Source organism: Passer domesticus, chromosome 13 (assembly GCF_036417665.1).
Source record: "Passer domesticus isolate bPasDom1 chromosome 13, bPasDom1.hap1, whole genome shotgun sequence".
Lineage (NCBI taxonomy): Eukaryota > Metazoa > Chordata > Aves > Passeriformes > Passeridae > Passer > Passer domesticus.
The window spans coordinates 11,449,048-11,474,347 of NC_087486.1; the positions used below are offsets into that span (position 1 = coordinate 11,449,048).

A 25,300-nucleotide genomic window follows, 5' to 3' on the forward strand; every position below is an offset into this window, starting at 1 on the left:
CAAGGTGTTGCATCATTCACTGTTTTCTCGAGAAGCAATAAGGCCACACAGAAAGCTGGAGCAGTGTGAACTTTTTTCCTTTAGGGCAGACTACATTAACACACTTACTGAAGGAAGGGGCAGTAATGACCCAGTCAGTACTTATCAGGACAAAATTAGTAATGATATATAATCCCAGTGGTTTAAAAGTAAGGAGTTCCAGTTCAAACAAAAGTCCTGGTAATGCCTTGGTTTAAAGTCTGAGCAAAATCTGTGTGTGTAACCCTCCAAAACAGCTTAGTATTAACAAAAACAAACAAACAAAAAAACTCGAACAAACAAATGTAGAAATCTGAACCAGAACCAACTTTTAGTGTGTAATGTCCAGATATCAACGCTTAGATACTGGAAATCTCTGTACAATTCTAAAGAACTGATCAACAGGAAAACTGTTGAGAAAGGTTAAAACCCCCAGTAAATTGTAAACTGTAGGGTTCCCCCCCCACCTCCCCCCCCAAAGTTTTAATGATGTGGAAGCTGCATAATAATCTCCCTGTGAACCATAAACATAATAAAAGCTGAGGCCATTTCTAACATAATCTCTATCAGCAAGATGCCAGCGCTTTTCCAGATTTCCTAACGGGTCCCTGCTAATTCCATGCCAAAACTAGCAGTGGATTTCTTCCTTTTAATCTCCCCTAATGCCTTATTCGATTATTGTCACTGCTCTCCGACCGCGCACCGTCCCTTCAAACCCTAATTCCCCCCGTGGAGCGGTCAGATGAGGCTGGACGGCGGCGGCGAGTCCGAGGGACGCGCACGGCCGCGGGCACCCCTCACGGAGCGGCCCCGGACACCCCTCACGGAGCGGCCCCGGACACCCCTCACGGAGCCGCCGCGGGCACCCCTCACGGAGCGGCCCCGGGCACCCCTCACGGAGCGGCCCCGGGCACCCCTCACGGAGCGGCCGCGGGCACCCCTCACGGAGCGGCCCCGGACACCCCTCACGGAGCGGCCCCGGACACCCCTCACGGAGCCGCCGCGGGCACAGGCCGGCCCGGGGCCGCGGGGCCGGGGCTGAGCCAGCCGGGCTGAGCCAGCCGGGCTCTGCCACAGCTCACCCGGCCGAGCCCCGGGGCAAGGATGAGCGCCGGCACCGGCTCCAGCTGACGGGTCTGAGGGCACTGACCGTCCCCGCACACACCTGCGGCATGGCTCTGCTGCTCGCCTGGGCGTGTGTGGCTGTGAGGTGAGTGACCCCCGCCACCACGCCGACCCCCGAGGGCTCCCCGCAGCCCTGAGGGGCGGGCGAGGGGCTCTGCCCTTCCTCCCTGCGCCCCCCGGGCCGGCACTGACGGGGACTCGCCTCTGCCCGCAGCGTGGGGACGGCGCTGGGGGACCAGGGCGACGGGGCGGACCTCTACTCGGAAAACATCACTCGGATCCTCGACAAGTTGTTGGACGGCTACGACAACAGGCTCCGACCGGGATTTGGAGGTAGCGGGGAAGCCTCGTCCCTCGGGGAGCCGGCGGGTGGGGAAGGGCGAGGCAGCGCTGCGGCTGCCCCGGGCAGGAGCGGCTCGTGCCGCGGCCGTGGCAGGAGGGAGGGACGGAGGCGGTGGAACCCCAAAAGCGGCGGCGAGCAGCAAAGCTCCCGTGCCCCGCAGCTCTTGCGGGGCGTCTCCGCTGCCCTCGAACAGGGGTCCCGCAGCCCGGCCCCGCTCCTCTCCCAGCCCTCTCCGTGTCCCGCAGGCGCCGTGACAGAAGTCAAGACGGACATCTACGTGACCAGCTTCGGGCCGGTGTCCGACGTGGAGATGGTAAGGGCCCCGCTGGCCGCCCCTGCTCTGTTTTCCCGGGATTCATTACGGTGGCATCTGAGTTGACCGTCATTAAAGCAGATTACGAGGCTTAATCTCTTTGACAATCTCTAGGGCCCAGCAGAGCAGTTTGGCCAGAGCTGCATACAGCTATTTCCCGGTCGTCCCAGCGGGGCTGGGCGCACACAGCCCCAGGTGAGGGCACGGCCACAGGTAAAAGATGCTTCTTGAGCCCTGTGAAGAAGATGGTGAGCGCCCGTGTCCCACACAGCTCTGGGGGACGCTGCCTCCTAGGAGGCAACCGAATGAGCAGCTGCAGGGAAATGCACGGCTGACATTGCTGGCACAGCTGCCCTGGTCATGCTGGGTGCCCCCACACTCAGGCAGCCACAGACTTGGCTGGACTCAGTCTGTGTAGATGGAGCTTCAGACTTGGGCAACTATAGCAGTAGCCCCCAGGAGCACAATAAGTCATGGAAGAGGATGGCATTGCTGTTCTCTTTCTAGAGGTTGACTTGAGCTGCTATTTTTGCCCTACACCCCTCTAACATCAGCTCACCTGAGCCTGCAATCCAGTCTGCAGGCTGGGAACTGTGGGCTCCAAGTACTACCAAAGGTTTTCCACTGCTCTTCATCAGTCAAAGAGAAGGCATAACTTGCATTCTTACAAAATTTGCCCCTGGCCAGGTTTAGCTCTGTTTCCTAAGCAACTTCTGCAGAGAGCTCTTTTCTGAAGACTTGTGAAAATATTACTAAGAATTCTTGGAAAAAAGTCCCATTAATTTAATATTAATTTGACACCATAATCCTACTGTGATGTGACTCAGATCAGTCCTCACTTTGTAAATATCCAAAGGAAGCTGCAGAAGAGTCACTGAGCGTGTCTTTTTGTTTCTGGCAATTAAACACTGATAGCTTGGTCTTTCACTTTGAAAGGTACACATTTGTATTTCCATAGACCTCAGTCACATTGAATTAATATCTATGAGAGTACAATGAGGGTCGTTTTTTTTCCTTGCTCATGTCCAATTATCTGTTCACTGCTTCATTTGTAACTATTCTTCAAATAATAAGAAAATAGGATATGTCTTCATGCATGACTTTTTTAGTAACTACTTAATGATAATAGGATTGAGTGTTTAAGCAGTAAATGAAATGCCATTGACATGTGTGTTAGATTGTCTCATGGAGTTACTGTCCCCACAGCCACTTGGGACTGCTGACCCCCACACAGATGTCAACCCCTATTTCTTTTCCACAGGAATACACAATGGATGTCTTCTTTCGTCAGACGTGGACTGATGAGAGGCTGAAGTTTAGTGGGCCAACAGAAATTTTGAGACTGAACAATTTAATGGTCAGTAAAATTTGGACACCAGACACATTTTTTAGAAATGGAAAAAAATCAATTGCTCACAATATGACAACTCCTAACAAACTTTTCAGAATTATGCAGAATGGAACTATTCTTTACACTATGAGGTGAGAGCTTGTTCTGCTTTTGGTTGACCTGTATTTTTGATTCTATCAGAATTTTCCTACATACAATATTTTTTCATTGTCTTCAACTGTGTTCTAGACTAACCATTAATGCTGACTGTCCTATGCGCTTGGTGAACTTCCCAATGGATGGACATGCTTGTCCACTGAAATTTGGAAGCTGTAAGTTTTTCTCTATCTTTCAATTTATTAAAGTAACACATTTGGTCGAAGATCCTAAGATATAACTTAGTGACATAGCTGAAGTTTTAAGTTGTATTTTTATACTAGAATTTTACCTTTTTCTCTGAGACTCAGACCATTCATATGGGCATGGGTTTATTCACTGAAGGGTGACTGCTGAAGCATGTTTTATTGTTTATTATTCTTACACTTCTGCTAGTCAAAGTTTGCCCTTCAATGAACCATAAAACCTCTGCTACATTTACTATATTACATATAATTTTGAAAATATGGAGTCTGTGGTAACCAATTTTGAAAATATTTGGTTGAGCTGTGATAATCAATGTGTATGTTTTATAGCAAATTAAGAAGTGACAGCTAGCTCATCTCAGATCCCACCTCAGCCATTCTCTTATTGGTGTCTTTTTCTTTTTCTTTTTCTTTTTCTTTTTCTTTTTCTTTTTCTTTTTCTTTTTCTTTTTCTTTTTCTTGAGGTTAGGAACTTACTGGAGTAGGATGCATGTTCCTGTGGGCATTTGAGCTACAAAAGGGATTATTCTATTTATTTTTTCAATTCCTTATAAAATACATAATTAGTAATGGTCATTTTACCCTCTATTTGTCAGATGCTTATCCAAAAAGTGAAATAATTTATACTTGGAAAAAAGGACCACTGCATTCAGTAGAAGTACCACAGGAATCTTCCAGTCTTCTCCAGTATGACCTCATAGGACAAACTGTATCTAGTGAAACAATTAAATCTAACACAGGTAAGATGGAGCCATGTGGAAACTACTGGTGTTGTGAACATCTTGATAATAAATTACAGGGTTTTTTTCATATATAATGAAATTAATTATCTTTTGCCATTTTAAAAAGTAAAACCCTTGGACAGACTCTAATCACTCTAACCAGTGTCTCTTAAAAGACAGCTTTTCAGTCCAGTCCCATCAAACACAAAATTTTTTCACGAGATTCTTAAGAATGCCCACTGCTTCTCCACCCCAGTAAAAACAATGCATAAAATGAATATTATTCTGCTCTGTTTCCATAAGGTCATTTTACCTTTTTATAAGCAGCTTATTTTTATTATGCACTAAGAGGTCTGTGATTTCATCAGAACATATTATGTTGGGTTTAAGCCAATAATGTTCACTCACATGTTGCCAGAATAATGCTGACATACTTGTCTCTTAACAGGTGAATATGTAATCATGACAGTTTATTTCCACTTGCAAAGGAAGATGGGCTACTTCATGATACAGATATACACTCCTTGCATTATGACAGTCATTCTTTCTCAGGTGTCTTTCTGGATTAACAAGGAGTCTGTTCCAGCCAGGACAGTTTTTGGTATGCTGTGTTAAGGTCTTTGAGCTCAGCATCACATCCAGCATTCATTCATTCATTCATTCCTTTCATTACTTGTTTGTTTTAGGCGAATATTCACTCCAGCTGCTCTATTTCCATCTGCAAAGGAAAATAGGCTACTATCTCATTCAGACATACATTCCATGCATCATGACTGTCGTCTTGTCTCAAGTTGTGTTTTGGATTAACAAAGAATCTGTTCCAGCAAGAACTGTGGCTGGTATTTGTGTTTTTCCTTTTGTCATTCATTTCATTCACTGTATAGAATCTGTTGTATCAATCAGATACTGCAAGCCAGGGGGATTAGGAAAGGCAGCTAGTAGGTTTCAGTCAGCAAAAGTAAATACTAAAGTGAAATGATAGTCAATTTGCCTATGAGGGTCAAAATTCTTGATTCAGAATATTTGGGTAGCCAGACTTGTTTGTGACAATTTTCACTTGTATTCCAATTGTATTTTTGAATGCAGAAAGGGACAATTTGAAAGTAAATGTCTTTTTTTTCAAGAGGATTTTTTCCCTATGGATTTATTGTCTCATGAAACCAATATGAGTTAAAGCTTTAAAAGTAAAAAAAAAAGTCACATGGAATGTAGTTGTTATCTGACATAAGGTACCCCTCTAACACTCATTCTGGAGTGCTTTCTTCCCCTTGGTTACGAAGGTAACAAGGGCTTTGGATGGATAAAGATCAGTGAGATGAATAATGTCCCTAGCACAGGTTGAAGTTATAATGAGAAAGATGTATCCATACTGCATGGCAGGGCCTTTTGCTTTCTTTCCAGTGGTTTGAATTAATGCTCTCAAAGCTTTGAGTCTCCTGGTTCATATATATCTGAGGTTTATACTCCAGATATGATGCTGCCTGATTTGGCTTCATGTTGCATCTCTGGATTGTAGAGTTACATCCTCTACATTTTGAGTAAGATCTACTTGTGAGCATGGAAGGTAACTGTACATGCCTGAAGAGGTGTGCAAGTAGGTCTGATTTGGTAATAATTATATAAATACCCCAAATACTGGAATAACAGCTGCTAGGTGTTGTACTGAAGAGTAACATGGACTTGAGAAAACATTTTATGAAAGAGTAAAATTAACTCTTTTCTCTATTGTGGAAAATAATGATAGCATTTTTAAAAATATTTCAATCCTTATTCCATTTGTATTTCTCCCGGGGCACAGTCTAAATTTGTAGTCCTGACTTGTTCAAAATCCCTTGGATTCTGAATACCTTAATCTAAGAAAAAGAGGGCAAATTCCTTATGACAAAAAAAGACTTCTGGTCTTTTTCAGTGAAAATGCAAATTCTAAAATGGCGAAGGTTTAAAATGCATCATACTGCAAATACTTAAATGATGAATTTTCACTTTTACTTGTAAGTCTGAAAACTAAGTTAGAGAGAAGAGAAATTAATTGTAGAAGAATAACAATGTGCCTAAACCAGTTTTTCAGCACAAAATAATTTAAGGACTTTGTTTACCTCCAAAATGGGTGCCAGCTATCAGATTTCAGTGTTTGCATTATGTAACACATTCTTCAAAACTTACCAAGAAGTGTCCAAAATGTAAAGACAAGGGTAAACAATCAGCAGTTGTGCAATTTACCAAATGCAATTCGGTATTCAGTTTGATGAAGTAGCTTTCCAAGCTTTCCACAGTGCAGAGCATTTCATCAATATTCACTCCACATGGAGGGAATTCTTATCTATATCTGTAAAAGAATAGGAGACCTATTCCTAAGTTAAATTCCTGCTGCAGTAAGTTTTTATTCAGATACAGAATATATCAATTTTATTACTAACTAGCACATAGACGGATTCTAATCTAATCACACATCATTTCAAAGAGTTCACTCTGGACCTTTGAAATTAAAATACATCTCAGCATAGTTGTATTCATATAATAAAATGAGTCTGGCAGATTTGTAGGAATCTTACATATTTCTATACCATCTCCTATTTGTATTTCATTAAAATGTGATAAGTAATGACATTGGGATGTAGTTAACCTCAGACAGCTGGCAAGCCACATCACGTGAGAGCTGCAGAGAAACTCTGAAAATAATGTCACCCTTTCTGGATGCTGCAGTATGCTATGACACTGCATCCTTTCCTCTGAGCATCACTCATAGCATATTGCTTCATCAACTCAACATGACCATCACAATATGACATTAAAACATCTTTTACTTTGCCACCTACCCTTTCCTAACTGCAGAAAATAGAAGTGGATATTCTCCACCTTACTGTCTTTAAATACCCACAGTTTTTACATTCTAGCAGGCATAATTATAAATAAATATGAGTCACGGAGGCTTGTATGTAAATGATGAGTTTGTTCTTGCATTTTCTGCTTGTATCAGGCAGCAGTAGGAAGTAAGTATATTTCCTACATTATTAATGCTGTACACTTCAACACAGAAAGAATAAATTCATGAATTCATGTGAAGAACACCATGGGGCCCATGAGCTACATGAGCAGATTTGCTCTGTGAAAATAGATAAGCAGCTCTAGAGAAGTAGCTTTTCTGTCCTTCCCTGTCTGTAGCTAGGGGAGCTTTCAAATCAAGATACTCTTAGTGAATCTTAAAAAATGTATCCAGTGATTAAAGACAACAGCTCAGTGGACCAAAGCATTATTACTTGAAATGCTTGGATCAGGCTCTGGCTGTTTCTAATGTAGAATTTGACTGAGTTAGTGAGGGTTCTGTAAGCCATGGTCTGTCTTGTGCTACAACAGCAGAAAGAGAGGATCACTGTTGGGGAATGACAATATGTGAATCCAGGTTTCTGCCAAACATTCTACTTACTAACCCACCAAGGAAAACCTCCTTCATATTTTGAGCCTGGGTTTTGTTATAGCCATGTTTATCACAATTCTAAGAAGCTGTCCCATGTAGAATGTTATCTTTTAGTCTCCTCAATGCATCAAGGAAGTTTTTCCAGACCTTTTAGATGGTGAACCCAGTATACATGCGTTATTTAAGGATACAAAATACATAGGAGTCTTGTTGGGATGTAGGATGATAGCTAAAACCAAAATGGCTTTTTTCATATATGTGAATTTAAGAGTATCAGGGCAGAAGCCAAGTTCTAACACCCCCCATTTCTTTCTCTTGTTTCCAAGGAATCACCACAGTCCTCACAATGACCACTCTAAGCATCAGCGCTCGCCATTCTCTGCCCAAGGTGTCCTATGCCACCGCCATGGACTGGTTCATAGCCGTGTGCTTTGCCTTTGTCTTCTCTGCACTTATTGAGTTTGCAGCTGTCAACTACTTCACCAATCTCCAGGCTCAGAGAGCAATGAGGAAGGCAGCCAGGGCAGCAGCACTGGCAGCAGCACTATCAGCAGCAACTGTACCGGCAGAGGACGAGATTGTCTCGGTAATTGCTCGCTTTTCTGATAATAAGCATCATATAGGAACAGGCAGCTGAAGTAGTGAATGCAAAACAATATTAAAGTGATCTTAACCTGAAGCAGATTATGTAACCAGATTGTGTCTATTTATCAAAGACATTGTTCTGATTCCAGAAAATGAAAATACTTCATTTATTTGTAGTGTTTATTTAAATTTGCAATATGATTCTCCAGAGAGATGTTTATTTGGCAAGATATTTAAGGAAAGCCATTAGACTGTTATCCATGATACTTCTCCTAAGCAATGCTGTAGGCAGTGTGGGCAGGCAGCTGTAGTTCCCAGCAAGTCTGCAGAATTTGTGTAACAGTGTTCAGTGGAATGAACATGTGCGTTGGCCAGATGATTATGGGATCACTGTAGTGCAAGGGTACAGACCATAAGTGAGCCATTTGGAAGATGGGTAATTAGCCTGTACATGAACTTGGCATCCTTTACCTTACTGAAATCTGTGTTGGTGGAAGCTTTGGGGAGAAAAAACATAAATGAAGGATAGATTTTAGTACACGTGAAAGAGAGGAAATCTTTCTAGTATCAAAAAACTGTGTCAGAATTGCTTGCAAATTTCACTCTGTAAATCTCATGCTAAATTGTGAATGCTGTATTGCAACATATGTTCATATATTTATCATTGTGGCCTTCCTGTTTCAAAATCAGTTTTACTACCACCATGGTTTCCATTTTTAGAGAAATAACAATTTGAATGACCTTTTGCAAAACCTCTGAATCCATAATTGAATAAGAGAGTCAATCTAAGAGGTGCCCATACCAAGGCAACACCTTACCACATTTGCTGATAAATAGCAGTTAAAGTTACAACATTTAAGTACTTTCAAACTATTAAAATCATAGTTGATAAGTTTTGCTGACTCTTTTTTTGGAGGACAAGCTATCAGAAAAGAAAAAGCAAAAAGTTCATGTGGTTTTATATAGCATGAAGAAAATATTGATAGCTACTACATCTTGAAGAGGAACAACAGCTTGTATTTGTCTTTCACACACTTCCTTATTCAAGTTTGAGTTAACCATAAGGAGGTTTACAAGAAAGGAAAAAACAAACCAAAAAATACTAATTTTGTTTTCCCTGAAAAGTCTCTGCTGAGCAATATGAAAACATTTAGGCTGACTCTGCACGTGCTGCTGGTGCACTCACAGCCACTGTGGCCACCCCCCTCACATTCCCAGTCTCAGGAAAACAACTCATCCAAAAATTATCTCCTGTTTCTCCTGCCCAGATAAGCTAAGAACTTGCTCCTGATGATAGGGCTCCTCCAAATTTACATGATCTATGAATCACAGCTGACCAAGGTAGGCACCAGACATAAAATTTCTGTTGAACAAATGAATAAAAGATAAAGTTAAAAGGTTCAAATTTCTTATCAAGGTCTTCAGTCTTAAACAAGCAAAAAGCAAACTGAAGACCCTCCTTCCTGTATTGTAAATATTAACTTGTTAGGTTTTCCAAGCAAAAAATAACAAAAGAAAAAAGAAATCATCTAGGAATAAAATACACATCTAGGAAGCACCCTGCAACAATCTGCTCAAGAAAATTATTTACATCTAGCTGACAGCATACAGATTTAGAAGAGTGGTAAATCTTATAAAATTTAGGCCCCAAAGTATATTCAGTTTCTAAAACAGCCCACAATGTCCACAAAATTCTAGAGACCTGATCTTGCTCAAGGCAAGAGACAGCCATTTTCAAGCCCTGTACATCCACCACGTTTTTCTCCCAGGATCAGTTCTCTGTGAGAACTGCAGTAAGACAAAGAGCAAACTCAGTGAGATCATAAAAACAAAGGGTACTTAAAATTGAGGGCAAGATGATGTAGTCAAAAAGGTTTCTAGAAGAATTAGCTATTGGATTTAAAAGGTTCCCTTCCAGAAGGGCATTCTGGGAAAAAGGAGTGATTATAGGATAACAGATTTTAAGAAGCTTTTCTTTTTTCATTCCTTTTCTTTTTTTCCTTTGGTAGAGATAAGTGGAAAGGAACTTTCGTATGTTGACACATCCATAGATAGACTGCAGTCAGTGATATAATTTCATATGACACAGACCTGAAGTGTCTAATTTGAATGCTAACAGTGTGTTTAACACAGGCTGATTGCATGTGTATGACCATTTCCTCTGGACTGTCATTCTCACTGAGCCTTGTGCTTCAACAGGAACATTACTAGTCCTACAGCAGTTATTTTTAAGGCACGCAGCTTAATGCTCAGTATCCTGCTACAGCGAGGGCTAGAGTCAAGATAAACATATCTACAGAAGAGATTTTTTTTTTTTTTTGTAATTCCAGATTAAAGGTTTTGAGAAAAAAAAAAAAAATTAAAATATTAAGGAGCCTTCTTTCCCCTTCAGTCTAGTTAATTTTATTTAAAATTTTGCTTTATTCAAATAAAGTCTGTTACACAGGTTTTCGTAATGTAGAGAAAAAACCTGTACACTCAGAGAAGAAATATGTTAGATCTCCAAATTTTGCTCTACTGTAGAATGAAAGGAGAAAATGCTGCAGCCACTGAGCTGTGGTGGGGTCAGCAAGAGAGATGAGGCTGTGCCCATGTGCTCAGCAGAGAGCCCAGCAGGCCTGGGCTGGCTCCAGGAAAGCCTCTCTATTTACCTCAGTTAACTGAGAGCAGGATTTGGCATGTTCTCTCCATCAGCTGCAGGCAATCCCTGTGTGAAATACAAAACTATGGGTGTTCCTCTGCAGAACATGAGGGCAGCAAGCTGAGCATTCATCTGGACCCTGACACAAACCTGTTCTTACTCGTAGGGTGGCCAAGCTGGCTTTAGCACGTCAAAACCAGACATCTTATACATACACATATAAAACCATGATGGCATTTAGCTTTTAAATCCATTTCAAATGTATATTTTCTACATCAGTTGCATTGTTTCCTCTTGATGGCTTTCTTTTCCCAGGGAGATCCCAGTCCTGGAAGTTTCAGGGCAAGGGGGTTGGTGATACTGTGTGGAGCACACCATTTGCAGTAATGCTTTGTGGGATGGTCAGGGAGTAACCCCATGGATCAAAAGACATCCTTTCCCTGTGAGAGGCTACATGTAAAAGACAAAAGATTACCACTCTGAAACAGCTTGCTCACAGTTATGTTCTAAAAGTCCTCATGTTTTAACAGAAATCAGCACAGAGCAGTGAAATACCTCTGGGAGAGCTTCCTTCTCCCTCCAGCCTTGTTTCAAAACAACACAGCTTGGGCAGGAAAGGATTCTTATTCCCTTTAACCTGGCCAGCTGCAGAACAGCTGTATGTCAATGGTATAGAGGATTTAGTTTCCTACAGTCATGTCAGAATATATTGATTATGTATCCTGGTATCATTCTAAAACAGCTATATGCTTTAAGGTCTCGACTGACAACACTGAGGCCTAATCCCAGTACTTTTTTTTTCTTTTTTTTTTTTTTTTCAGGAGGATAGTAAGAAAATCAAGTAAATTTAATTATAGGAAAAAAACATATGGGCAGACACTGATAGATTTAAGAGCCAAATGTGGCTTTGAAAATTTAAATCTGTTTAATGTAAAAACATATTTTGACAGCAGAGAGGCTCTGTGCCAATTACATGTTTGTTCTGGCATACTACAAATAAATGTTAGGAAGAAACTCTACCATAGCTCCTGCCCTTTGAAAAGAGAATGACCAGGGTTCCAGTCTGTGCACTCCTGACTGCATATCTGCTTTATATGACAGCAATTTTAATACAGTGGGCACTGGGTATTTTTCAGTTATGCTTCCTGCCTATATAGATCTTTAGATTTTTCCATGCAAAGTAAAATAGCTTTGATGTAATAGGTAACAGCCTCTCCCCTTACTCACCTTCACCTGATGTTTAGGCTTCTGAGAGAAAAGAATTTCATTTCCTGGAGGTTAAAAAAGAAGTTGAGTGTGGTTTTCCCTGCTCTAAGTGAGCAATTTAATCTAAGTGATTTAACCCTTTTACTAGGGTAAAAAATGATGAAAACAAGTCTGCATGTTTTTCCTCAGTGTTTCTAGCACAGGTAATTTAAAATTCCTAAAGAGATGCCTGAAGCTAGGGCTGTTAATGACTTCTAAACTACTCTCAGCTTTTGATTGTGCAGGACACTGTTTACAGCTATTCACGCATTATTTGCAATAGACTTTTTTTAATCAGATCGATCCCACAGATGAGACATTCAAAGTGTCCAAATTAGGGTTTATAATGAATCTGTGCCATGAGATGGATACTGAAACTGCACAGGACTGTGTTGAAGGAGGTTCCTTGGTACGTGGCCAAAAGATGATGTTGCATAGTGTAATGAACTTTCCTGCTGGAGGATGCTGCATATGGCTTGTTCAAGAGCTAAGGAGAGTTTTTTGCAGATCACACTGGTGGATGTAGGGGCTAAAACATGTTTAATTCCCCCTTTGGGAGATAAGTCACTAGCATGCTGTTACGTCTGTAATGGTTGAAATTTCTTAAACTGTATCTATTAATGAGCAGAGGCAAAAAATATTATATATTTAATTAGGCATTCTGCCTTTTACAGACACTGAGCTCTGGTTCTAGGTTGGTTTGTGTGATTATGTGTTTTGATATAAGGAAAGTTCAGTGTCTTTAATCAAATAAATTATGAAGAAAAGAATTAACGCATTATTTTTATCTAAACCTTTAGAGATTATTGTCATGAACCTCTTTTTACTGCATTGCTAGCAGGAAAAAAGGATGTGAGTAAAAGAGAGATAAGGAAGGACATACAGATATTAGTTTTTTTAAAGTTAGTATCTGGGTTGCATATATAAGAGACTGATGTTACTGTTAGATCATAAACTAAACTGATACTGAGAATATGCATTTGCAGTACAAAGCAACAGAGGAGAGAATTCTACAAATATGAATTACAGAAATCTCTTGAGGGAAAGAAGCATAAGAACAAAGTGCATTCATAAATCACAGTTAGCATGCACCAAAAGAATCAGAAAGAGCAGACAAAGAATTTTATTTGCTCCAAGATTATGTATGCTGTATTTTTTCAGATCTGGAAGGAAAGAAATTTGGTGAAAGCCTCCTGAGATATTCTGAGTATAAGCAATTTCTAGTGATATTGAGGAGAGTTGTGAGAGAGCAGAGCTTTATAGACAGGAGGAGAGTGCTTTGTGAGCTTTCCAGGGGGTGGGATAGCTTGGCTGTACCTTACAGGCCATCTACATACCAGTGCTGCCTAGTGCAGTGTGGTGGTGTCTCACATTAAACAATGGACTGGCAATCTGCTCTGTGTCACTGCCTCCTCACACAGAGCTGCAAGTTTAATTGCCTGATGGGACTAACATTCCACATGAGTGCAAGAGTTCCTGTGAATCAAGGTTCAGTAACTTCAGAAAATCCATTATTTCCTTACGACAGAGTGTGCTGTGCCTCAGGCTTCTTGTTCTTGCTGCTTGTAAAACAGTCCTCACTTGAGTGATTGGCTCTGGGAGCTATGCAAAATAGGCTATTCATTTCCATTTTCTCTGTTTTGTTAACATTTCATGATGTTATTGTATGTAATCTTTGTCAAAAGGAGAAGTTAAATCTAGATACAGTAGACAAATTACTGTAGCTGCTGTTCAGAAGAACGGTAATAAGGAATTATATGGTCTCCTCACTGCCTCCTGTTCTTGGTTCAGCAGTGAATTCCAATGAAAAATATGAGTTGTGGTTCTGGGGCAGCAGTCTGGGCTACAAACAACTCCCATACTGAGAGACATCATTACACATCTGAGATAAATTTGGACTTAGAATTCCATATCCTGAGTAGGGATTTAGAAGAAAATAGATTTGACCCTGAGTTTGCTGTTATGGGGACACAGGACTGTTAAAGACAGTGAAAAGAACTACACAGGGTTTCTCCTGAGATGAAATCACATTGAGATAATCCTCCTACTTTAGCAATCTTCCTTCTATAGGAATGAGATTTAATAAATATAAATAAAATAATGACCAGGATTACACTTTTCCAAGTGCTTATTGAAATGATCACAAAGATTTTCCTACCTCCACATTCTAAATATGTTCAATACTAAACATCATCCAGTGACCATACACTACATCTGTTCTATTTACTATTAACTCCATCACCTCAGCACTGTAATTCCTGATTCATGCTTAAATAATCCAGAGTAGAATTTGACCATCCTTGTACCAGAATATTGTAGATAAAAAGGACTAAGATTCACCTTAACACTTGTATTTTTAGGAATCACACAGTCTCCACAAAAGGTCAAGTTATTCCACAGACATTCAAAAACAAGATTGAAAAAACAAGACGCCTTACAACCGGTACAGTTCTGTTCAAAGCAGAGCACGCAGGCAAATGGAACAGAACTTGAGTGAAAGCAGGCAGGCTCAGCCAGGCAGTCTGCTCAGAGAGGGGGATTATTATTATTATGATTAGCGCAAGTGGACATGGATAACCCTCTTTCTGTTTCTGTGACACATCTGTGGCTCATCCTCCATTTAAATCTGTCTGTTGCTTGCTGTGTTACTGCAAAATACAAAACGAAACATCTGTGTTCCAGATAGGCACAGAGCAGGAATGATTTTTAATACCCTTTCAGAGCATGGCACCACTCATATAATGTATAGTGACCAAATTGGAAATGATGATTGGTTGTAGGGGAAGAAAAAGGGCAGTAGGTAAGAGAAATACATAGAGAAAAAGTACACTTTTCCTTTTGAAGTAAGGAAAACTTACTTCAACCCTTCACCTTTTGTTTGGACTAAAATCAGCTGTGAGAAATCCATCTCTCCCTAATTTTAATTGGATACCAGTCCATTCATTCATGAACAGAACTTGGCATCCTGTTGTGGAAATGTCACTTGTTCTGATTCTCTGACAGTAACAATGACTTCTGGAAGGATAATTCCTGTTACAGCTATTTTAAGTCACCCAGGAGACACCAGTTGTGCTAGGTTAGTCTGTTATCTAGAAATTGTGGCCCAAGTATAAGAGTGGAAAATGTATCAGAAAATGCTTCCTTTCCTTTTAGTGACTCAGTCATTTATCTGATTGACTAAAATCTGTTCCCATGCTTAGAAATCCTGCAAGATAAATCCCAAAAATGCTGACAGCAGGCTACATTTATGTGAATGGTTGTCATTAAATCACTCCCAATGAATGGCTTTGGAAATTGCCTATCTAATAGCATTTTTCTACCTTAAAATCATTCCAATGTTAGTCTTCCATTTTACTATAGATGTATGTGCTGTTATTTTGGGAGTTATTTACATTGTCCAAGACTTCCCTCATCTGCTTCAGTCATTTGGTCACCTCGTTCTGCTGACCGAAAAATCTTTGCATTCAAATCCGAGAACATCTGTGTGTGTTGTGTGATTTTGTGCGCAAGATTTTTCCTCAATAATCAGGGAAATAAGTTTTATGGACAACGTTTTAGGCTTAAGCTCCATATTACAGAACACTACAGTACTTCATCTCAAAACAAGCAACAAACAAACAAAGTCACTCTTGGCATCCCTCTGTGTTTTCTCAGCCATCAGATGAATCCTAGAGCTGCTGCCATGCATCCACAAATGGCCATCCTGGGGTATGGCAGGAGCAGCAAGGTCTTTGAATATTTCCTCCTATTTGATGCTACTGTGGAAGGGAGGAATTGATATCCATTAGAGCAGGCTTAGGCTGGGGTTGATCCTGTTCCTAATCATTTCTGGAAGGAAGAACTCTATCACTTCCACTCTTGTGAAAGTAAAATAATGGCAACGTGGTCCCAAATAAAACAGATGTACAAAATTAATATACATTTTAGCCTAGTAACTAAGAGGTAAGCTCTACATGTCCCTAAGTTCTGGCTGAATTTTCAGAAGAGTTTTAATACAGCTTTCTGAAGAGTAATTGGACCTGGCTGCAAATACTGCACAAAATATGGGAGTAATTTGGTTTCATTTCACCATAAATGAAAATAAAAATAGTCCCATTACAGCTAAGTATATTTCTTTTCAGTTGTATTCATGGAAGTGCTGTGGGAATTATGAGATATATTTAAAAAGGAAATTTTATCCTAGAAAAAGCAAGAGGACCATTCAGCATTCATGTCTTCAGCAGCTGTAAAGTTAGTCCATTGCCTTTTGTGCAGCACTTTTCTAGTTCTTGCATGACTGCTTGACTCCATTCAGTCTTTACCAAACTCATCAATGGGTTCAGCCAGGGAAGGTTGCACCTGAGCCAGCCTGTATTGCTGTTTGGTTCAATCTTGATCCATATCTACATAAAGTTCAGTCATACCAACCTACTACAATTTAGATACACCATTACTTTTTTTCCTTTTAACTCCATCTTCTCTTTTTCTCTCTTGGAGCTTCCACTTATCACAATGTTAACAATGTGAAAAGCACATATTCTTTCATGGCTTTACAACCAAGCTTTGGGCCATAAAATATATATCCTTCTGTACAGATGCATTATTTTTGTGATTTTCTGAGATTGTACTATAGCAGAGAAGCAACAATAAAATCAGAAAGTTCAGTTAAAAGGTGGAAAGAAGTCTAAAGATCACAAAACCTAAGACTCTATCCAAATATTGATGCAAGGGAGACTCAGACGTGTGAGGGAGAGAAAATGATGAGGCATCTGACTCCATCATCAGAAGACTAAATAATTACTGTATTATTCTGTACTATATACATTGCATCTAACTGATCTGCCTTGCACTCACCCTTGCTCACAGCTGCACACACTGCACTCATCTCAATTCTCTCGTGGCTGTCTTGTGACAGTCCAGACTCACACACACTTGGCCCTGATAGGCCAAGGGAACAAAACATCCTCCTTTGGGTAAACAATCTCAATATTGCATTCCACTTCAGCACAGCAAGAGAGATAAGAATTATGTTTTCTTTCTTCTCTGCTTGTCTCACAACTTCTCTCTGTTCAGAGGGCACGTGAATACCACATTGAAATATCACCTTTTTTCCCTCTTCTTTTTTTCTCTCACAGCATTCTGACTCCAACTCTAACCTGAAGAAGCGAGTGAACTCCGTAGCATCTCAGACAGAGCAGTCTCCTGAAGCCAGCATAATATCAAACACTGCATCCCAGTGTCAGCCTCTGCCTGCTCCTCCACCAGCCCCACCACAGCCACCAGCTATTGGAGGTGCAAGTAAAATAGACCAGTATTCCAGGATCCTCTTTCCAGTGGCATTTGCAGGATTCAACCTGGTGTACTGGGTTGTTTATCTTTCAAAAGACACTATGGAAGTGAGTAGTAAATTTTCTGAATACTCATCTATAATATGTAATATGTTTACTTGGCCAGCATTATTTCAGTTGTTCATTTACTGTTGCAACTCAGTTCATCAGTCCTTTCTGAGAAATACTAGAGTGTTTTCTCCAAAAAAATAATCTGTAGCGCTCAGTACAATGCAGAAAGGCTGTTTGAGGAGGGGAAATGTAAACACTTCTCTCTAACTCCTGCTGCACTGAGCAGAAAATGCTCTGTAAGACAGCACAGGATGACATTCTCAGCAAACAAACTGATCTTAAATCTTCTATTTCTTAACCTGTTGTGAGGAATGGTAGAAATATCTGTTGAAGCCACGAAGTGAAAGAGATAAGAACTTTAATATCCCAAGGTTTTCTCAGGGAGCTAATACCATAAATTTCCCCAAAAAGTTTGTTATCTAGTATAAAATATTAATAACGGCAGTATAAAAATTGTGAATCAAGAGTCCCTAGTTTTGTACATGTCAATACATTTTTCCTGTTTTTTTTTCATAAAAATCATACTGCCTTATGAAAATAAGGCTGAAAAATCTTTTCTTAAGTTTGTTTGAGTCAGGCTAAGAGTGATACACCTTTATATATCCATAGGGTCCAGAAGAGACATGTGCCCTGCAAACTGAGAATGTCTAGAATAATCACTCAGTAATCAGTCATTAAACTTTAAGCCTTTAATGCTTTAAATCTCTATTTTCCCTCCTTTTTTGCCTAAATAAAGTTAATGGTGTCCTATTTCTTTGATAAAAAATATATTCATTTGCCTCGTTGCTATAGAGTTTTGGATCTCACTGTACATTGCAGTCAATTTGATTGGTACATTTAGTTTATTTAGGACAGCTAGAGAGATAATGATGGTATTTAGATAGCACCAAATGCACAAAGTCCCTACATCAATAAAAACAGAGGCTGGAAATCTGGTGTGAGTTAGGATCAGGCTGTACCTTTGTTTCCTAGATTAAAGGTAAAGCAGGCTGAGGGAAATCTTGTGGGCAGCCAAGAGACTCTGCAGTTCAAAGAAACGAGACAGTGCTGATCAGCTGATTGGTGGCACCTCACCTCTGCTAGAAGGCTGCTGCTCCAGCAGACTCTGATTTCTGCTACCAGTATGATCTGGAAAATGCTGTCTCTCAGAGATGGAGTGTGCTGCCAAGCAGCTTCTACGGAATTGTGAGGGCAGGAAGGTAGGAGACACTGTCTCTCACAAAAATGTTCCTGCAGATGTCTCTCAAGAGGTCACAGCTGCCAGCTCCTGGCCACTCCAGCCCTGCCCAGTGCTAAATTTAGCATTTGTGCCAGAGTTACTGATCCTGCTCTTAAAATATTGACTATGTGTGCAAATTACTTATCTCAGTCAGAGAAGGGAGCTATTGAAAAAGCTCATGTCTGATCATGACAACTTCTGTTTAAAGGCCAGCTCCTCAGCTTGCCAAGACTCCAGTGATTAAACCATTCACATTCTGGATCTGGAAATATTTGGAACATACTTGCCATTTCCCTTGGTGCTGATGAAATATTTACACTAAACCTTGTATATTAATAATAACATTAGAACCAGGCTTTTAAAATTCTTCCAAATCTAGGACTAAGTGCTGACTATAAATATTTTTAAATGCTACTCTGCAAGATCACAAACATGCTCAGAAGCTCAGAAATTATGTTCTGTAGTAGCATTACAGAATAACAGAAATCCAGCAGCAAGACTTAGAAAAGAGAACAATATTGACAGCTGGGTTGTTTTGAATTATGAAGAATTTAAATAATTCTGTAAATTTTGACCGATCTCTTCTTCCTAAATTACATTTCTTCATTTGTGTACTCAGTTATAACTAATAATAATTGTGATACACACTGCTAGGTTTCTAATTCAAATGTTGTATCACCAGTTGTTACTTTCAACAACCAGGATTCTTTTTGCTTTAAAAATGTATTAAAAATATGTAAGCTTTTAATTCCAAAGAGAGGAGATGCAAAAGTTGGGTGAACAAAGCATGCAGTGCTTCAAGGGCAGTTAAACTTAATCTTTGGCTCCCTCAGGCCTAACAGATTTAATGTTGCTACAGTATTATTCAGTTTATTCAATTTAAAAAGTGCATTTTGTGCATTATTTCAGGTATATTAGCTTTTTTAAGGTACTTTTTTGAGTTCATGGGACTTTTGTTTAAAAAACAGAAAGAGGAAAAAATCTAATTAATTTATTGAAATAAACAACTTTCCAGTACACCATTCTGAGCACAAATATCATTCACCAATTCATGTGCTTAAACCAAACAGCTGCCTACTGTTTTTGGAGGTACACAGAGAATGGATCAGGCATTTTGTGACCCTGTTTGTAAAAGCAGGTTATTAGCACTGGAATCAAAGGTCATTTTCAACTCCTATCATTATTTTCTGGCCAGGCTCTGCCTTTGGCTTTGAAAGAGGAGCAAGAAGAGTTTTTTACTTCATGTTCTGGATTCAGAGCCTCAGCTGGAAGGAGCAGCCTTGTTAGTGTAATGACACAGAGTTGCATGAAATGAGGAGCTCTTTTCTAAGCTGTTTGGTTCAATACACTACTAAGCAATTTTCTTTAGCTTAGATAATGTGTTACAGAAATGAAAAAGTCATTTTTGTGTGTGGTATCTCATAAGATTTATGAGAACTTTGGGAACTGACTATTTTTCAAAGTGCTCCTTGGATAACTTTTTCTTCCCCTGCCATTAATAATTTTCTCTTCAGGTTAATCACCTTTTCTCTTACTGTACATGTAAACTAAGAGTATGGAAATTACACAGACATTTTTTGATTTGGAAGTTTGTATAAAGAAGAAGGTGTTTTTAATAAAATGCACACCTTTAAACATTTAAATGCTACAATCATAGACTCGTTTGGATTGGAGGGGAGCTTGAAGAGCACAGAATTCCACATCCCTGCCATGGCAGGGACACTTTCCACTAAACCAGGTTGCTCCAAGTTCAGTACAATCTGATCCTGAAAATTTCCAGGGATGAAGCATCCACAGCTTCTCTGTGTAACCTGTGCCTCAGGAAGGGCAGCCAGGACTGGACAGAGAGCAAAAGTATCTTAAACTGAACTCTGTATTTGTACTTCCATACATACTGCACCAAGTCAAGCTTTGCAAACTAGGAAGCTCAGGAGCACACTTTCATTAAAAGATTAACCATTTTCTATATTTTAAATCAAACACCATTCTCTGAAGAAAAAAAAAGAAAAAAAATCCAGCTTAAAATTAAGTAATTCACCTGAATGTTTTTTTTACATGGATGGGGATATCATTCATCTTCTGGCATTAATATTTAAATAAAGAGTTCGATTATCTATTGAAACAAGTGGGAAAACATTCAATAGCAGTCATCCACTGTGCAACTTGATACATAAGATATTTCAGTGTTAATGGGTTTGCACTGGAGAGTAGCAATAGCATTGCAGAGCAAACAATTGTACTGGTCAAAACAAAGAAATTAAACCAGCAAAGTTCTCTGCCTGCATTTGGTTAGACTGTATATTGGTAGAACCTAATATAACCAAAGGACTACAAAATGTACAAAATAACTGATGCTAGTTTTTAGCCCACAGAAAATGCTGTAAGATACTTGTAAGATAAGCCCCTTTTTCTCTCAAAAGATTTTATAAGTTAATGTGGATAGGTGCTAATTATAGTGATATCACTGTGCTATTTATACTATGAAAAAAAAAGCATCAGAGTTACTCTAAAGAGGACTTACTCCCTCTCTATGTAAGGTAAATTAAATTAGGTGGAAGGTTTGAGGATGTAGCATCCCCATGATTTACACATGGGGGATGGAACAGGCACATTTCTATGGTTCATATTGTTCTGTAGGGAACAAAATATCTGCCATCCACAAGAAGCTCTAAACAGTAATGAAAAAGACACATTTGTCTAAATTAGACAAATGGAAAAGTTCTTGAAAGAAGAGAAGCCTTTCTGGCAAATGAGGAAAAAGATGTTCTAGCTTTTTATTTTGTCATATAGCATATTTTGGCTTTGTTTTCTGTTTTAAATCTTCCTAAGTCATTGAGCTGAATACTAATTTATGTCAGTGACCTTGGTAGATGAATTGCACACTTAGTTTATTTTAAAATTTTCTTGATTTAGAGTGCAAGGAGTCCCCTCTTTTAGAGAGCTGCAAGTATTACCTTTGCCACATAACTCACAATGCATATGCCACTGCCACATCATCTTATGCACCTTATTTCTAAATTTATCTATCTTAATTTTTATATGTAACATTATATTACAGTTTCTCATGTAATTAAAAAAAAGTATAATGGAGTGAATCAAACTAGATTAGGAGATGATATTAAAATTTTGATGATAAATCCAGAAAAAGAAGCAGAGGCAGCTTTTATATTTGGGAGCACAGGAAGATACAAAGTCACTGAATGGATCAAAGTTGCTGAGTCCTGGATATTATTTGGATGCAGAGAACATAGCAGGATGGCAGGAGATGAGTTATATAATAAGCTGAAGATGCTAATGATGTCAGGTGTGAAGAAAAAAGAGCAGAGAAAGAAACAAGAGCAGAAAAAGTATTTCGCTTCAGTACATTGGTATTATAAAGCTTGTAGTGCATATCATTACATCATTTTTCAGTTGAAACACTGAAAAAATAAAGGTTAGGAGGAACAGTCATTGCCATACATACTTAACAACTGAGCTTTGATGATCCAGGTAATGAGCATCAAATTCTAAGAGGATTCTCCTTGTAGTGCAGTTCTATTTTGAGTCTGCTGAGAGAGTTAGAAATCCCATGGGTTTGTGGGTTAACCCAGTTGGTGTTAACAGTTAACAACCCTCGGCTTAAACCTCTCTAAACTTTTGTTCCAGTTTTTTGAACCTTCGGCGATGCATTTTCGAAATGAACCTCAGTCCAACTGAAGAACCGCTCGGGATTTCAAGCAAATCACTCAAGGTCACAGAGGATTGAAGAGACTTCAAAGGATTTGTCTGTCCACAGGTGATCTCAGTTTTCAAACAGGGAATATTTTTATTAGCCGTTACCTGGATGCAAACTCTGGACAAATCAAGAGCTGCAAACTTCTTAGCAATCTAATTAATATTTTCTTAAGATTTCTTACAGTGATTCTACTACAGAAGTTCTTGTAAATTATTTAATTGTCAAAGGAAAGAATGTTCATTTCTTCTAAAACATTTGTAAACAATTGAACATTTACATTTATATGAAACATCAATAAAAGGGTTTGGGTTTTTTTTAATAGAATAGGGATTGCTAAACTCAGCTGATTCTGAAGTGGTATAACTTGGCATAATTTCAGTGAAAATCTAGGAGTTGTACTGATTTCCAGCACCTGAATGGACCCAAAACAATGTTGAATAGAAATCCTATGAAAAGGAGCTGTAGTTCCATCATGTTTTAACTCTTTCATACAAAAGAGATTTGTTATTAACTATTTTTAATTTAATTTTCATCTTTGAGATGACACTTATAAAGAATGAGACACAAGGAAAAAAAAGGAAACATAAGCTATTTTTTGTGTGCTTTAGCTGGTTGGTTACCACAGCATAACTTTCCTTGTTGAAAGTCACCATTGAAATACAACCAGACTAATAACAAGCAATTTCTTGTCAGGGTCTAGAAATGGAGGACTGGAACTTCAGGGAGTTTTCAAGGTTTAAAGTTGAATAGACAGAAAGATGCAGCTGAAGTGTCCAGCTCCAGGGAACTTCCTGGACGCAGGCCTTGCTTACTAGTTAAGGAACTGCTTTTTGCCAGCTGATTCTACTGAATTGCCTGTAGCAAACTCCCTAGAAATGTTTTCTAGAGCCAAAGAACTGCCAGCACATTCAGAGTTTAAAGGTAATAATATTTTGCCACTCTCAACACAGTTACAGAATTCCTTAATTCACCCTTCATCCCCATGATGCTTCTCAGGAATGTAATTAGGAAACATATGCCTGATCAAACCAAACACTAGACCAAATTATTACAGGTGTAAAGGACACTGGGAGGAGTCAAAAGCACTCCAAGAAGTTATATGAAGCTAAATAAAAATTAAGGATTCCATCCTATCTTGAAACTTCAGTACAATAAAATTAACCAGAAACATGAAATAATGCACAAGTTCAGGACATTCAGGGTCATTTGCTTTGTCTACACAAACATCTTAATTCCTGTGAGAAAATACTTACAGGCTGACTAATTGATACCAGTAAGTCATCAACTCTTTTATTGCTACTATAACCATTTGAACTGTTTGAAGGCCTTGCTCCAGCTGTTTTCCTCCTCCCATTTCTAGAGCTTTTACTAGTGTGGTAGCTGGAGTGATCATGGGAATCCTTTTTGCACACCCTGTTCTCTAACTCTGAAGGGCTTAAATGGAGCAATTTAAGGGTTCTGCTCAATAATAAATATTGTTTGTACAGAAATGTCACATTTACTACTTGATTTTTCTGACTGGCTGCAGGCTGGCACACTTGGATGTATTTGTAAGTGCATGGAATTCTATCTACATTTTGCTTTCAAACTAAAGTGGTGAAAAATTTTCCTATTTTCAGCCTTTTTATACTGTTGTAAGAAAAAATTAAACTATGGATATTGGGCAAATATTTAATAATTTGTAAATACATCTAATTTTGAAAAAAGGAAATAATGCAGTAGGGACCCAGAAGTTATTTTTTAGAATAACTATACTCTTGCTTCACTGACTAATTTCTATTTTTGAGTACATTAATATCTGTAAGAGTTTCCAGAGTATTTTAAAACTGGTTTATGCACAATATGAAAATATTTAAAAGCTATGGTAAAACATGTGACTCTAAAGGAGCTAAATTTTGTATCTGGTCTTTGCTTAAATGAAATCTGAATACAAATTTTACAGCAGATGCAGAGAGTTACTAAATAGTGACTATATCCTTGAAATGTAGTATTTCAGTGTATAAAATAATGGTAACTTCCTGATTAGGAAGCTGTATCACATCTTAAAATTGTTTTAGTAGCTCTTGGCATTTAACAACACATTTCAACATCAGCACAAAGACTGCTTGTATTTTTTTCTGAAGAGCTTTTCCTGTGGATATGACTGAGAAGGGTTGGTTCTCCTCAGCTTTTTCAATGGTAGGAAGGGAATGTGTATTTTTCCTGTTACATATTTTGTAGAGACACGGGTGTAATCAATAATGTTGATAATGTCAAGTTATAGCTTAGAATAAATACAATTAATTGCAATTAATGTCACTTCTTAGCAATCCTGGTTATGGTCAAACACTAATCAAGAAAGCAAGACAGTAAAAGAGCAGAGAAATAGAAAAAGGTTATATACATATATGTATATATTTCTGTATGCATATATATATATGTATTTCTGTAGAAAATATAAATAGTAAATAAATAATATCATAATAAATAATTTATATTCCTTTCCTTAGCACAAATTGAAAGGATATTGAGAGATATGGGTTTCTTCCAGTATTTTTGTCTGTATTGCAATTGGAAGAGCAGAAGCTGAGGTTGCTCTAGGATGGGAATTCCCATGTGTGAAACAGGGCACTGTGGGGAGGAGATGTGCAATTACATTGAGCTGTTGCACTCTGATGCACATTATTCAACACCAACTTCCCTTTCTATGGATCTTGGTTAAAAGGATGCTCTGATTTCAGCCCACACAGTGACCAGATCTAGTTTATATTCAGTTTTAGCATGTTCTGCTTGATCAGAAGTGCAAGAAAAAGGATAACAAAGAACAAAATTACAGAATTATTTAATAATAAAGTAGAACCTTCAATTACATATAAATCTTTCTTGATCTGGGCTCTAACCATCCCCTTA

General features: G+C 39.0%; 1 protein-coding gene and 1 long non-coding RNA gene across 5 annotated transcripts in view; one reads left to right on the forward strand and one right to left on the reverse strand.

The window, feature by feature from the left end:
* Window positions 1–1,019: 1,019 nt before the first annotated feature.
* GABRA6 (gamma-aminobutyric acid type A receptor subunit alpha6) lies at window positions 1,020–23,901 on the forward strand. Of its 2 annotated transcripts, XM_064387369.1 has the most exons (11): window positions 1,020–1,228; window positions 1,358–1,476; window positions 1,732–1,799; window positions 3,061–3,281; window positions 3,379–3,461; window positions 4,088–4,231; window positions 4,662–4,814; window positions 4,900–5,052; window positions 7,955–8,214; window positions 17,214–17,474; window positions 22,342–23,901. In XM_064387369.1, the coding sequence occupies exons 1-11, from the start codon at window positions 1,191–1,193 to the stop codon at window positions 22,390–22,392; spliced, it is 1,551 nt and encodes a 516-aa protein (XP_064243439.1). In that variant the 5' UTR covers window positions 1,020–1,190; the 3' UTR covers window positions 22,393–23,901. The 2 variants fall into 2 exon arrangements, with proteins under 2 accessions (XP_064243439.1, XP_064243440.1); XM_064387370.1 differs by lacking the exon at window positions 4,900–5,052.
* Window positions 3,124–25,300, reverse strand: part of LOC135279842 (uncharacterized) — a 63,566-nt gene continuing 41,389 nt past the window's right edge. Inside the window, exons 2-4 of one of the 3 annotated variants that reach the window (XR_010347014.1) lie at window positions 8,685–8,710; window positions 6,377–6,539; window positions 3,124–4,931 (exon numbers count right to left, since the gene is read on the reverse strand). This is a non-coding gene — a long non-coding RNA (uncharacterized LOC135279842). Of the gene's footprint in view, window positions 4,932–6,376; window positions 6,559–8,684; window positions 8,711–25,300 lie in introns of all 3 variants that reach the window. The other 2 variants (XR_010347016.1, XR_010347015.1) reach the window with 2 other exon arrangements.

Coding starts and splice junctions, on each gene's coding strand:
- GABRA6 (XM_064387369.1), top strand. CDS start 1,191: ATGGCTCTGCTGCTCGCCTGGGCGTGTGTGGCTGTGAG. Junction 3,462..4,087: donor TCCACTGAAATTTGGAAGCT/GTAAGTTTTTCT, acceptor TCTATTTGTCAG/ATGCTTATCCAAAAAGTGAA. Junction 8,215..17,213: donor CAGAGGACGAGATTGTCTCG/GTAATTGCTCGC, acceptor TTTCTCTCACAG/CATTCTGACTCCAACTCTAA.